We start from the raw sequence: 14,504 nt of genomic DNA, 5'->3' as shown, positions 1-14,504 counted from the left end.
TACGAAGGCCGGCACGGCACTCGAGCGGGTGGGTGGCCAGCACCACGCCCGGCCGCCTTTGCCTCCCCAGTGGCGATGTTCACACACCGCACCAGGTACTCATTTTAGGCTGAGTCGACCTAAGGGAGGCCCAGGACCGGTTCAAATAATCGTCACCGGTGTTGGCGTGAGCGGGAATCGAACTTCGTAGCGCAGTGCAGCGCTAACCGCCACACCACCGCGAAGTTCAACACACACGCACACGTGTGTGTGTGCGTGTTGAACTTGTGTGTGTGTGTGTGCGTGTTGAACTTGTGTGTGTGTGTGCGTGTGGAACTTGTGTGTGTGTGTGTGCATGTTTAGATGTCGTCGGGAAAGCTTCGATGTCTGAGTGTCGAGGGGTTCTTTGGAGGAGGCTCCTGCCACCCTGGGGATGTTCATGGGGACGTTTGGGCCAGCCGCGTGAGTGACGTTCGTGTGGCGGCGTTCCCGCGCAGGGTCCCTTCGGCTGTGCACGGGGGCCTCGCGTGGCGCGCAAACCCCCCCCCCCCCCCCGGGTATCGAGGCGAGCGAGAGACATTCGGTGGCAGTCGCCACCACCACCACCATCGTCAACATCACCACCATTCATCAGTCATCAACAATTGTCACCATCATCAACATTACGTATTAGCCACAAACATCACCACCACTGATTAGTTATTATAAACAATAACCACCACCAGCATCAACATCACAAAACACTGATCAGTCATCATCAACTTTTACCACAACCATCATCAACAACACCGCCACTGATCAAACATAAACAATTATCAACATCATCATTATCGGATAGTAGCAGAAAACATCACCACTGATCATTCATCATCAACAATTATCACCATTATCATCATCAGATAGTAGCAGGAAACACCACCACCACTGATTGATCATAATCAGCAATTTTTATCACTCACGGATCGATCATTATCATGGTCACTGATCGGCGATTATAAAAATTATCACTGATCAATCATCATATCTGATCAATCATCACTATCCAATTATAATAATCATCCCTGATCAGTAATAATCACTGACCGATTATAATCATCATCACTGATCAGGCATAACCATAACTGATCAATCAACCATCATCACTGATTAATCATAATAATCATCACTGAGCAAACATAATAATTATTATTATAATAAAAAAAATTAGCAGCAGTAGCGCCGTCGACAATAAGTCATTGTTTATTTAAGCAGCAGCAGCGTGTGAATATGATCGCAGCTTACGATGCTGCACAACCACAGCTGTGGGCGCGCTGATTGTACAATGAGCAAGGACCACGTCCACATGCCACGCTGCGCTCACCCAGTGCAGCGTGGCATCGACTCATCGCTCTCGTACAGAGAGGACGACTCGGAGAGAGAGAGGGGACGACTCGAGAGAGAGGACGACTCGGAGAGAGAGAGAGGGGACGACTCGAGAGAGAGGACGACTCGAGAGAGGACGACTCGGAAAGAGAGGACGACTCTGAGAGAGAGAGGACGACTCTGAGAGAGAGAGGGGACGACTCGGAGAAAAAAAGGACGACTCTGAGAGAGGACGACTCGAGAGAGAGAGAGGACGACTCGAGAGAGAGAGAGGACGACTCGAGAGAGAGGACGACTCGAGAGAGAGAGGACGACTCGAGAGAGAGGGGACGACTCTGAGAGAGAGAGGGGACGACTCGAGAGAGAGGACGACTAGAGAGAGAGGACGACTCGGGAGAGGACGACTCAGAGAGAGATAGAGGACGACTCTGAGAGAGAGATAGAGGACGACTCTGAGAGAGAGATAGAGGACGACTCTGAGAGAGAGATAGAGGACGACTCTGAGAGAGAGAACGACTCTGAGAGAGAGAGGACGATTCGGAGGGAGAGAGGACGACTCTGAGAGAGGACGACTCGGAGAGAGAGAGAGGACGACTCGGAGAGAGAAAGGACGACTAGGAGAGAGAGGACGACTGGGAGAGAGAGGACGACTAGGAGAGAGAGGACGACTCGAGAGAGAGGACGACTCAGAGAGAGCGAGAGGACGACTCAGAGAGGACCGCCTCAGAGGCGCCAAGCGAAGGAACCACAGACGGCGCAGCAGAAAGGCAGCAGCAGCCACGCGGTGAGCAGTCAGCACTACCAGCAATTGCCCAAGGTCTTCGGTCCTCTACATATGAAGGTGTTATCGGCCAATTGATGAAGGGAGCAGGTGTAGTCCACATTTTAGCTGTACCGCCTTCTCCTGGCAGAGCCCAGGAGTACGGCACCACCTCCTCGACGCCCACCCACGGGAAGGGAGTTCACAAAGCGCGCGTGTGCAGTGGTGGTCCACCAACCCTCACTGCTGCCCTCCGCAGTGCCGGATTACAGACGGCCACGTGCGTAGCCAGCAGAGCCACGCGTCTCTGTGCGAGTCTGCGGGTCTGCGTGGCGGTCCGTGCAAGTCCGCGGCGCGCAATTAGACTGCCTGGGAGTGTGCGCAGCGTGTAAAATGCGACTGCATCTGAAGGCGCTGAATTTGTATTTGATGGAGGAAGGCAGCCGGGGGAAGGTTATCGAGCTCTGAATTTTAACAGGGGGCAGGGAGTCGAAGGCACCGATGACTGGGACGCGTTCGTCAGAGGAGAACGGGCGATAGGGAGTCATCAGCAGCAGCAATCATTGATAGCGGCATCATCACGCATCATCAACACCACTACCGATCAATAACACTATGTAACACAAGTTTTGATTCTGGGTAGTAAGTGTTATTTCGTAATTGCGTATGCCTAAAAAGTATAGAAAATGGCGATTATTCCCCACAAACTTTGCCTTTTGTGACCAGGACAGCCCATTGTGCCGTAGTTCTTCACCAGAGTCTCAACCAGCTCCACGTAGTTTTCGACCTTGTGATTGCCCAGGAAGCGAAGGGCCACTGCGACAAAGCTGTTCCAAGCCGCTTTCTCCTTACTAGTGAGCGTCTTGGGGAATTCATTGCACTCCAGGATCTTCTTTATCTGTGGTCCAACGAAGACACCGGCTTTGACCTTTGCCTCAGACAGCTTAGGGAAGAAGTCTTGAAGGTACTTGAAGGCTGCCGACTCCTTATATACAGCTCTGACAAATGTTTTCATAAGGCTCAATTTGATGTGCAGTGGTGGCATCAGCACCATCCGGGGGTCCACCAGTGGCTGCCACTTGACGTTGTTCCTCCCCACAGAGAACTCGGTCCGCTGTGGCCAGTCCCGCCTGTGGTAGTGCGCCTTGGTGTCCCTGCTGTCCCAAAGGCAAAGATAGCAGGGACACTTGGTAAAACTGCCTTGGAGACCCATCAAGAATGCCACCATTTTGAAGTCTCCGATGACCTTCCAGCCGTACTCATCATACTTTCAGGCGTCCAGCAAGGTCTTGATGCTGTTGTAATCCTCTTTGAGGTGCACCGAGTGAGCCAGGGGAAGAGACGGGTACTTGTTACCATTATGGAGCAGCACGGCTTTGAGGCTCCTGGATGAGCTGTCAATGAATAGGCGCCATTCGTTTTGGTTACAGGCGATTCCGATTGCCTCGAACAGACTGATCACATTGTGGCAGAAGCAGAGCCCATCTTGACGGGTGAAGTAGCTGCAAAAAGGTTGGTGACGCTTCTTCTGATCTGCGACTTGCACACTTTCATCCAACAAGTTCCACTGCTTGAGCCTAGACGTCAAAATCTCGGCATTGGACTTGTTGAGACCAAGATCTCTGATCAAGTCATTGAGGTCCTTTTGGTTGGGGTAGTATTGGTTTCTATCCTCAGCCCCACCTCTGAAATTGCCATCTGGATCTACAACGTCTTCCTCGCTCTCTGACTTGCTGCTCTCTTCTAAAGACGGCTGCTCTCTCTCAGGAGGAGTGGGTACGGGGAGCTCATGGCAGTGTGGCACCGGGGCGATGGATGAAGGAAGGTCCGGATACGTTATAGCAGGTGCATTCTTGCCAGTCCGACGTTTGGAAGGGTCCACCATGCAGAAGTAGCAGTTGCTTGAGTGGTCAGTGGGTTCCCGCCAAATTATTGGGATAGCGAACTTCATGGTTCTCTTTTCTCCTCTGTACTATCCTACAAAAATACATTAATTTCACCCGTGACGAATGTGTAAGAGATTCTCGCAACATTTTTCATATATGATATATTATTTCAATAACATTAAAAATTGTAAAACATTTTAAAATTAAAACTTACATTTTTTTTACAATTTTAACAAATTTTACAACATTAAATTCCGAGCAACAATTGTCCATCTTACCTTCCAGAGTTTTTCTGCATTGCTCGCAGGTGAAATGAGGTGCCCAGGGTTTGTCTTGATCCCTGACAGGCATGCCGAAATATGCCTTGTAGGCTTCACACATCTTAGCCGATGCTTCCACAAAGTACTTTTTCGTTCTTGTCTTGATAAATTGGCCGCAGACATAGCAAAATGCGTATGCCGGATGCTTGCAGCCTCTTGATGCCATCTCAGAAAAATGCAGATGTGTATCCACTTGGGCCGCTGGAACTAAACTGAACTGGTGGGCTTAAGGCCGCTGCATTTATACTACTATCTATATTACTGGAAAGTTCTAGAATGTTCTAGAAGTTACTACAAGTTTACTCAGCACTGCATCTATCTTGAATGTTCTCGAAAATAGGTACATTTATAAATATCACTGTCCTGGTCATAAAAGCAAAGTTTGTGGGTAATAATATCCATTTTCTGTACTTTTGAGGCATAAGCAATTAGTAAATAACACTTAGTACCCAGGAACCAAAGAAAGTGTTACACAGTGTAATCTCCCAAAAATCATTAATAACATCATCACCACCGATCAATCCTCTCCAATCATTATCAGCGGCATCACCACCACGACCGCCATCATCATCATGACGACCATCATCAACCACGATTCACTTCATCAAACACAACCAGTTAACCCGCCACGCACGACCACCATAGTCGTCATTGTCTATCCACCGCTTGATGGAGGACTCCCCTCGCCTCCGTTAACGCTTCTGCTTCTCTTTAACTCGTCGTCAATTGTGGAGCCGAATGTGTCCCGTGGCTTCCCCCCCCCCCCATCGCACCTGGCTACGGCTCATCTCGACCAGGTGTGCGCGCTCGCTACGGGGCGGCTGGAGGCGGGGCGGGGCGGGTCGGGGAATCCAGGGGGCGTGTGAGGAGTGGAGGGGTGACTCGTGTGGAGCGGTGGTGCATCGGTTAGCGCTTACGCTGCGCCTCGAACCCGGAAACACCGGGTTCGATTCCCGCTCACGGTCACCAACACCCAGTGACGATCATCCGAACCGGTCCTGGGCCTCCCCTAGGTCGACTCAGCCTAAAGTGAGTATCTGGTGCGGTGTATGAACATCGCCGCGGGGGAGACAAAGGCGGTCGGGTGCTGCCCACCCACCCCGTCGTGCGCCGTGCCGGCCTTCGTAGGTGCTACTCGCTAACAGCACTTGCCCCAACAGTCTGTTAAAGGCTATACGGGGGAGCTATGTCTTTGGTGGCTGCAGAGGTTGGCAGAGGGGGGGGGGTCACCTCCAGCACACTCGAGGGGACGACCACGTGGAGTCACGAGCAAGGTTCGTTACAACCAACAACAAGCACGCGCGATGCATTGCCCGTGCTGAAATGAAAACGTCCCTGACGTTTCGGCCGACCGGCCTCCCTCAGAATATTCTTCAACGCGCCTATGTTTTTCTCGCGGCTGCAGTTCGGCGCTCCAAGCTCGGCTGAACGTGATGTCGCTCTCAGTGCGGTGTCGAGAGAAGAGGCTTTAGGCGGTGACCATGTCCAAGTGCGTTCCCCGGAGTGGCTCACTGTGGTTCACTGAAGAGCCGTGCAGGCTTACGCGTGCTGTTAGCGAGCACACGACGGGGCCGGTGGCCAGCACCATGCCCGGCCGCCTTTGTCTCCCTAGTGGCGATGTTTACACACCGCACCAGCTACTTGTTTAAGGCTGAGTCGACCTAGGGGAGGCCCTGGACCGGTTTGGATGATCGTCCCCGGGATCGTTGCGCAGTGCGCTAACCGCTACACCACCGCTCCCCACATCCTCTGTCTCACACTCGATCACATACAGTAACTCTCCCTTTCTCACACACACTCTTTCACGATCCCCCTCTCTAACACACACGCACTTTCTCTCTCACACACACACACTCCCTTTCACGCTCCCCTCTCTCACACACACTCACTCCCCCTCTCTCACACACACACACACTCTTTCATTCATCCCTTCTCACACACATACTATCTTCTACCCCCCCCCCCCCACACTCTGTCTCTCTCACACTCTCCCCTCTCTCTTTCTCTCCCCTCCCTCACACTCTCCCCCTCTCTCTCACACTCTCCCCTCCCTCCCCCTCCCTCACACTCTCCCCTCCCTATCTCTCCCCCTCTCTCTCACACTCTCCCCTACCTTCCTCTCCCCCTCTCTCTCACACTTTCCCCCTCTCTCTCACACTTTCCCCCTCTCTCTCACACTCTCCCCCTCTCTCTCTCACACTCTCCTCTCCCTCCCTCTCCCCCTCTCTCTCACACTCTCTCTCTCTCACACTCTCCCCCTCTCTCTCTCACACTCTCCCCTCCCTCCCTCTCCCCCTCTCTCTCTCACACTCTCCCCCTCTCTCCTTTTTTTTAATTCATCATTGAACGATGGTTGTATTCTTTCTTGCACATGGCAGTTGCAGCAGCAATGCAATTCAGGATCTCGATGCCAATGTGACGCTTCTGCTGCTCGTCATGACGAGAACTGCTTTTTGTGTTTAGTTTTTCGTCCTTCCCCCTGCACCTCCGATTAGCACGGTTGGGTTCGTACGGTGCAAAGGAAATTCAACATACGCACATCGGCGTCGTTTTGCCGTTCCTATGTTGAATGAGCATGGATCACAGTGGGTTGACTGCGCAGTGCACGTGGTAAATATGTACTCGATGTTGAACTTCTTTTGCACCGTACGTAGATAACCGTGCTAAGCGGAGGTGTCGGGGAAGGACAAATATGGACGGTGATAAGATGAACATAACGCGAGTGCGATAGATGAGTAGTTCTCAAACTTTTGGATAGTGTACCCCTTATTGAATTGTTTCAACTTAGTAACTCCCTTCCCTAACCCAACATGGTTCTGACAAATAAATGTATTAATGAAAATCAATATTTAAACAGATGCTCTGCATGCTTGACGCAATTTTGATAGCACTCGCTGGTTACTCTTGGAAACCACATTGTTTACGATCAATGAGCTTAGAAAGGTTTTTTATATCGTTCTAGGTTACCATTTAGATTTACATTTTACTGTAGTTATTTTATATTGGCATTCATACATCGATTATTCACCAATGACTCTCACGTATGATTTAACATTTATAAATCAGCTCACGTACCCCCTGGGACATTTCACACTTACCCCCAGAGGGTCCGCGTACCCCCGGTTGAGAACAACTTTTACTTTAACAACAGGCAGAACGCACAAGCAGCCTAATATCAAAGACTTTATTAACATCGCGTAGAGTAAAATGGGTCTCCGTTCCCTCTCCACAGCGAAACCGACCCTCCTTCGGGACAGAACAATTAAAATCCCGTGTCAGGAATAACAATTTCACGAAAACCCCACCACGTGCTTCTTTTGCCCCCAGTTAAATCTCTCCGCAACGAACGGAACCAAACATCTGTCCACCCCGCCACCGCCGCATCCCATCAACAATCAAACAATCACGTAGCCAGCAAACCACCGACAACCACTGCCGAGACTCGCTCCTTCTACACTGGAACATCCGAGCAGCCGTGCCAGCGAGAGAGACCCGTGGTTCTTTTTTTTCTTTTCCCACAAGCGATTTGCCGGACTGGGTGGGTGTGCGAGCGAGTGGAGGACGAATGCGTGGTGTGGGCGAGTGTATGGGCAAGCGAGCGGTGGGCGAGTGCGTGGCCGAGCGAGTGGCGGATGTGTAGGCGAGTGGTGGGTGAGCGTGTGGGCAAGCGGTGGCTGGGTGTGTGGGTGCTTGAGTGAGCAGTGGGAGAGTGTGTAGGGGAGCTGTGGGTGTGTGGGCGAAACAGCGAGCGAGTAGTGGGTGTGGGAGCGAGCAGTGGCTGAGTGTGTGGGTGTGTGGGCGAGCAAGCGGTGGGTGTGAGTGAGCGGTGGGGTGAGTGTGTGGGGCACGTGAGCGGGCAGAGAGGTGAGTGTGTGCGTGTCTGACCGAGCGGTGGGTAAGTCTGTTGTGTGGTCGAGCGAGCGGTGGGTGAGCGTGTGGAACAGCGTGCGGTGGGTGTGTGGGCGAGCATCGCCATGGTGAATGACTAAGTTGACGAGTGAACCGGCATCACCAGGATCGCATGGGGGGCAGGGGGGGAGGGGGTGAGCAACCAGGCCTCACTCCGGGCAGCAAAACCACCGAGTGAGCGGTGAACTTGCGGAGGGTAAACGCACAGCGAAAGGGGCCCGCCATACGCGGTGACGGGCGAGCGGGCGCCTCACGGCAAGGCGTCGCACCACTCCCGCAGGCAAGTGAAGCTGTCCGAAGACTGCTTGGAGTTGGCATTGCAGACTTCCTTGAGCCACCCCTTGAAGAGATCCTCCTCCTTCTCGAGAACCAGACACTGGGCCCAGCACCACGTTATGCCCTGTCGAAGCCCTGTTCGATGAGCCATCCCCCCCCAGGGTGTCGCCGATACCGGCTTCTCTCCCATGGGCTCTGCCACGAGGGAGCGGAGCTTCTGCGAGGTGGACGACATTACCGCGGCTGATCATCACATGGAGACCCCCCCCCCCCCCCCCCCCGAGCTCGGCTGCTTCTCTGATTCTCAGACCCTCTCCACTGCCTCTCCCCCACTCTCACACACTCTCTCCCTCTCTCACACACTCTCCCCCTCTCTCTCTCACACACTCTCCCCCTCTCTCTCACACTCTCCCCCTCTGTCTCACACTCTCTCTCACTCTCCCCCTCCCTCTCCCCCTCCCTCCCCCCTCCCTCTCACTCTCCCCCTCTCTCTCACACACTTTCCCCCTCTCTCTCCCCCTCTCTCTCACTCTCCCCCTCCCTCTCCCCCTCCCTCCCCCCTCTCTCTCACACTCTCCTCCTCTCTCTCACACTCTCCCCCTCTCTCTCACACTCTCCCCCTCTCTCTCACACTCTCCCCCTCTCTCACACTCTCTCCCTCTCTCTCACACTCTCCCCCTCTCTCTCACACTCTCCCCCTCTGTCTCACACTCTCCCCCTCTCTCTTACACTCTCTCTCACACTCTCCCCTCTCTCTCACACTCTCCCCCTCCCTCTCCCTCTCCCCCTCTCTCTCACACTCTCCCCCTCTCTCTCACACTCTCCTCCACTCTCTCACACTCTCCCCCTCTCTCACACTCTCTCCCCCTCTCTCTCACACCCTCCCCCTCCCTCTCCTCCTCTCTCTCACACACTCTCCCCCTCTCTCCCTCACACTCTCCCCCTCTCTCTCTCACTCTCTCCCCCTCTCTCTCTCACTCTCTCCCCCTCTCTCTCACACTCTCCCCCTCTCTCTCACACTCTCACACTCTCCCCCTCTCTCTCACACTCTCTCTCTCTCACACTCTCCCCCTCCCTCTCCCCCTCTCTCTCTCACACTCTCCCCCTCTCTCTTACACTCTCCCCCTCTCTCTCACACACTCTCCCCCTCTCTCTCACACTCTCCCCCTCTCTCTCTCACACTCTCCCCCTCCCTCTCCCCCTCTCTCTCACACTCTCCCCCTCTCTATCTCACACTCTCCCCCTCTCTCTCTCACACTCTCCCCCTCCCTCTCCCCCTCTCTCTCACACTCTCCCCCTCCCTCTCCCCCTCTCTCTCACACTCTCCCCCTCTCTCTCACACTCTCGCCCTCTCTCTCACACACTCTCCCCCTCTCTCTCTCACACTCTCCCCCTCTCTCTCACACACTCTCCCCCTCTCTCTCTCACACTCTCCCCCCCTCTCTCCCCCTCTCTCACACACTCTCCCCCTCTCTCTCACACCCTCCCCCTCTCTCTCCCCCTCTCTCTCACACTCTCCCCCTCTCTCTCCCCCTCTCTCTCACACTCTCCCCCTCTCTCACACACTCTCCTCCTCTCTCTCTCACACTCTCCCCCTCTCTCTCTCACACACTCTCCCCCTCTCTCTCACACACACTCTCTCTCACACCCCCTCTCTCTCACACTCCCTCGCACTTTCTCACACTCTCCCCCTCTCTCACACACTCTCTCTCACACTCTCTCTCTCTCTCACACTCTCTCTCTCACACCCTTCCCCCTCTCTCCCCTCTCTCTCAGTCTCTCTCTCTCGCACTCTCTCTCACACACCCTCCCTCTCTCACACCCTCTCTCTCACACCCTTCCCCCTCTCTCTCTCACACTCTCTTTCACACTCTCACTCACACTCTCTCTCACACACTCTCCCCCCTCTCTCCCCCTCTCTCTCACACTCTCAACACTCTCTCTCATACTCTCCCCCCCTCTCTCACACTCTCTCTCTCACACACCTCTACTGTATCGCCGCGTCGCGCCGCCTCTCGCGCTGTGGGTTTCGCTTTGTGGAGGAGACGCGGGGACCCGCTCCGGGCCCGGGATCTCCCTTCCCCCCCCAGCTCCCCCCCTCAGCTCCCCCCCTCAGCTCCCCCCCTCAGCTCCCCCCTCAGCTCCCCCCTCAGCTCCCCCCTCAGCTCCCCCCGCTCACTCACTCTCCTCCCCCCTTCTCCGCTCCCTCATCTGCCTCCTTCATCTCCCCGTCCCTCCTCGGGGCTCTCGGCTCTGCCTGCAAATCTCAAACTCTTCTCCCTCGCTCCTCGCCAACCGCTTCCACAACTCTCCCCCCCTCGCTCTCCCCCCCCCTCGCTGTTCTCCCCTCGCTCCCCCCCCCCCCCCTCGCTCTCCCACCCTGGCTCTCCCCCTCTCTCATCTCCTTCACTTTACCGAAACTCCCCCTCGCTCTCCCGTCTCCCCCTCGCTCATCTCCTTCACTTTACCTACACTCCCCCCTCGCTCTTCCGTCTCCCCCGTCTCTCCATTCGCTCTCCGCACTGGGTCTCGTGCTCCTCTCCGCTCCTTCTCCTCGTCTCCTCGCCCCCCCCTCCCCCCACCGTGACCCCCGGGCCCTGGTGGCGAGTGGGGGAGGGGGGTCCTGGGATGACCCCCGCGGGATCCGTGACCCCCCACGCGCCGTAGAGGTCACGGTCGAGGCCAGGGTCGGGGCCATGGCGCGTGCGCACAGTGGAGCAGCAGCGAGGCGGTCAGGGTAAAGTGGTCCCATCAACAACATCACCAACATCACCACCAACATCACCACCAACATCTACCATCACCACCAACATCATCATCAACATCACCACCAACATCAACATCATCATCAACATCTACCATCAACATCACCAACATCACCACCAACATCTACCATCACCACCAACATCACCACCACCAACATCATCATCATCAACATCTACCATCAACATCACCAACATCACCAACATCTACCATCACCACCAACATCACCACCACCAACATCATCATCATCAACATCTACCATCACCACCAACATCAACATCATCATCAACATCTACCATCATCACCACCAACATCACCACCACCAACATCACCACCACCACCAACATCACCACCACCAACATCATCATCATCAACATCTACCATCACCACCAACATCAACATCATCATCAACATCTACCATCATCACCACCAACATCACCACCACCAACATCACCACCACCAACATCACCACCACCAACATCACCACCACCAACATCACCACCAACATCACCACCACCAACATCACCACCACCAACATCACCACCACCAACATCACCACCACCAACATCAACATCATCACCACCAACATCAACATCATCACCACCAACATTACCACCAACATCACCACCACCAACATCATCATCAACATCACCACTAACATCACCACCAACATCACCACCAACACCACCAACATCATCATCAACATCATCATCAACATCTACCATCACCACCAACATCACCACCATTACATCTACCATCACCACCAACATCACCACCAACATCACCACCAACATCTACCATCACCACCAACATCACCATCAACATCATCATCAACATCTACCATCACCACCAACATCACCACCAACATCACCACCAACATCACCACCAACATCAACATCATCAACATCTACCATCACCACCAATATCACCACCACCATCAACATCATCATCAACATCTACCACCACCATCAACATCATCATCAACATCTACCATCACCATTACATCTACCATCACCACCAACATCACCACTACCAACATCATTACCATCACCACCAACATCATCACCACTAACATCACCAACATCACGACCAATATTACCATCACATCTACCATCATGCACCAACACCATCCCATCTCACATCACCATCATCACTATCACATTGACCATCACCACCAACATCATCACCACATCACCACCAACATCATCACCCACATCACCACCAATATCAGCATCACATCTACAATCACCACCACCAACATCATCACCATTACATCTACCATCACCACCAACATCACCACTACCAACATCATTACCATCACCACCACATCATCACCACTAACATCACCAACATCACGACCAATATTACCATCACATCTACCATCATCCACCAACACCATCCCATCTCACATCACCATCATCACTATCACATCTAACATCACCACCAACATGATTATCAGCATCACATCTAACATTAACATCACATTGACCATCGCCACCAACATCATCAGCCACATCACCACCAATATCAGCATCACATCTACCATCACCACCACCAACATCATCAGAATCACATCTTCTAACATCACCACCATCATCACATTTATCATCACCACCACCATCATCACCAACACATCGATCTTCATTACAACCATTATCATCACCATCACGTGTCATCACCACCAACATCATTACCATCACAACGACCATCACCAACTCCATCATCACGTTCAACTTCATCACCACCTTCGCCATCATCCTCACCGAACTCCATCATTAGCTCCTATCACATCACCACCACCAAAAAAAAAAAACCACCATCACCTCCACCATCGCTAACATCCTTCCACCGCCTCCACCATCACTAACATCCTCCGCCACCACCGCCATCACCTGCTTGCGCTGATGTACGCTCCCACCTGGTCGAGGCAGACCCGGTCGGGACTGACCGTGGAGTGCCAACCGAGGCAGGCAGGCAGGGGACGGCCCCAAGAGAGGGACAACTCTGCGGAGACGGAACGATGAATTCGGATCGGGCGCTGCGTGGATCGTTGCACTCACGGGGCCGCCAGATGGCCACGAATTAGGGAGAGGTTTTCATCCAGCAGTGGACAGACCGTGGCGTGCTTCACGGCTGATCACCTGGATCTGGGGCGTGTCTAGGGGTGTTCACCCATGTCTAGGTGTGTTCACCCGTGTCTAGGTGTGTTCACCCGTGTCTAGGTGTGTTCACTCGTGTCTAGGTGTGTTCCCCGTGTCTAGGTGTGTTCGCCCGTGACTCGTTGTGATCACCCGTGTCTAGGTGTGTTCACCCGTGTCTAGGTGTGTTCGCCCGTGTCTAGGTGTGTTCACTCGTGTCTAGGTGTGTTCACCCGTGTCAAGGTGTGTTCACTCGTGTCTAGGTGTGTTCACCCGTGTCTAGATGTGTTCACTCGTGTCTAGGTGTGTTCACTCGTGTCTAGGTGTGTTCACCCGTGTCTAGGTGTGTTCACCCGTGTTTAGGTGTGTTCACCCGTGTCTAGGTGTGTTCACCCGTGTCTAGGTGTGTTCACCCGTGTCTAGGTGTGAGCATCCGTGTCTAGGTGTGTTCACCCGTGTCTAGGTGTGTTCACTCGTGTCTAGGTGTATTCACTCGTGTCTAGGTGTGTTCACCCGTGTCTAGATGTGTTCACCCGTGTCTAGGTGTGTTCACTCGTGTCTAGGTGTATTCACTCGTGTCTAGGTGTGTTCACCCGTGTCTAGGTGTGTTCACCCGTGTCTAGGTGTGTTCACTCGTGTCTAGGTGTATTCACTCGTGTCTAGGTGTGTTCACCCGTGTCTAGATGTGTTCACCCGTGTCTAGGTGTGTTCGCCCGTGTCCAGATGTGTTCGCCCGTGTCTAGGTGTGTTCACCCGTGTCTAGGTGTGTTCACTCGTGTCTAGGTGTGTTCGCCCGTGTATAGGTGTGTTCACCCGTGTTTAGGGGTGTTCACTCGTGTCTAGGTGTGTTCACCCGTGTCTCGTTGTGTTCAACCGTGTTTAGGTGTGTTCACTCGTGTATAGATGTGTTCACCCGTGTCTAGGTGTGTTCACCCGTGTCTAGGTGTGTTCACTCGTGTCTAGGTGTGTTCACTCGTGTCTAGGTGTGTTCACTCGTGTCTAGGTGTCTTCACCCGTGTCTAGGTGTGTTCACTCGTGTCTAGGTGTGTTCACCCGTGTCTAGGTGTGATCACCCGTGTCGAGGTGTGATCACCCGTGTCTAGGTGTGTTC

At 53.5% G+C, this 14,504-nt stretch overlaps 1 protein-coding gene across 3 annotated transcripts in view; it reads left to right on the top strand.

Moving 5' to 3' along the window:
* Positions 1-14,504, top strand: part of LOC116947698 (neuronal PAS domain-containing protein 3-like) — an 85,262-nt gene that overhangs the window by 2,544 nt on the left and 68,214 nt on the right. Inside the window, exon 2 of one of the 3 annotated variants that reach the window (XM_076071021.1) lies at positions 3,532-3,613. The exons of 1 other annotated variant lie outside the window; for it this stretch is intronic. In XM_076071021.1, coding sequence (XP_075927136.1) covers positions 3,532-3,613 — 82 coding nt within the window. Of the gene's footprint in view, positions 1-342; positions 3,614-14,504 lie in introns of all 3 variants that reach the window. One more of the 3 variants, XM_076071022.1, reaches the window with a different exon arrangement.

Source organism: Petromyzon marinus, chromosome 31 (assembly GCF_048934315.1).
Source record: "Petromyzon marinus isolate PM22_M1 ecotype Great Lakes invasive population chromosome 31, UKy_Petmar_22M1.pri1.0, whole genome shotgun sequence".
Classification (NCBI taxonomy): domain Eukaryota; kingdom Metazoa; phylum Chordata; class Hyperoartia; order Petromyzontiformes; family Petromyzontidae; genus Petromyzon; species Petromyzon marinus.
This window is presented reverse-complemented; position numbering and strand designations above follow the sequence as displayed.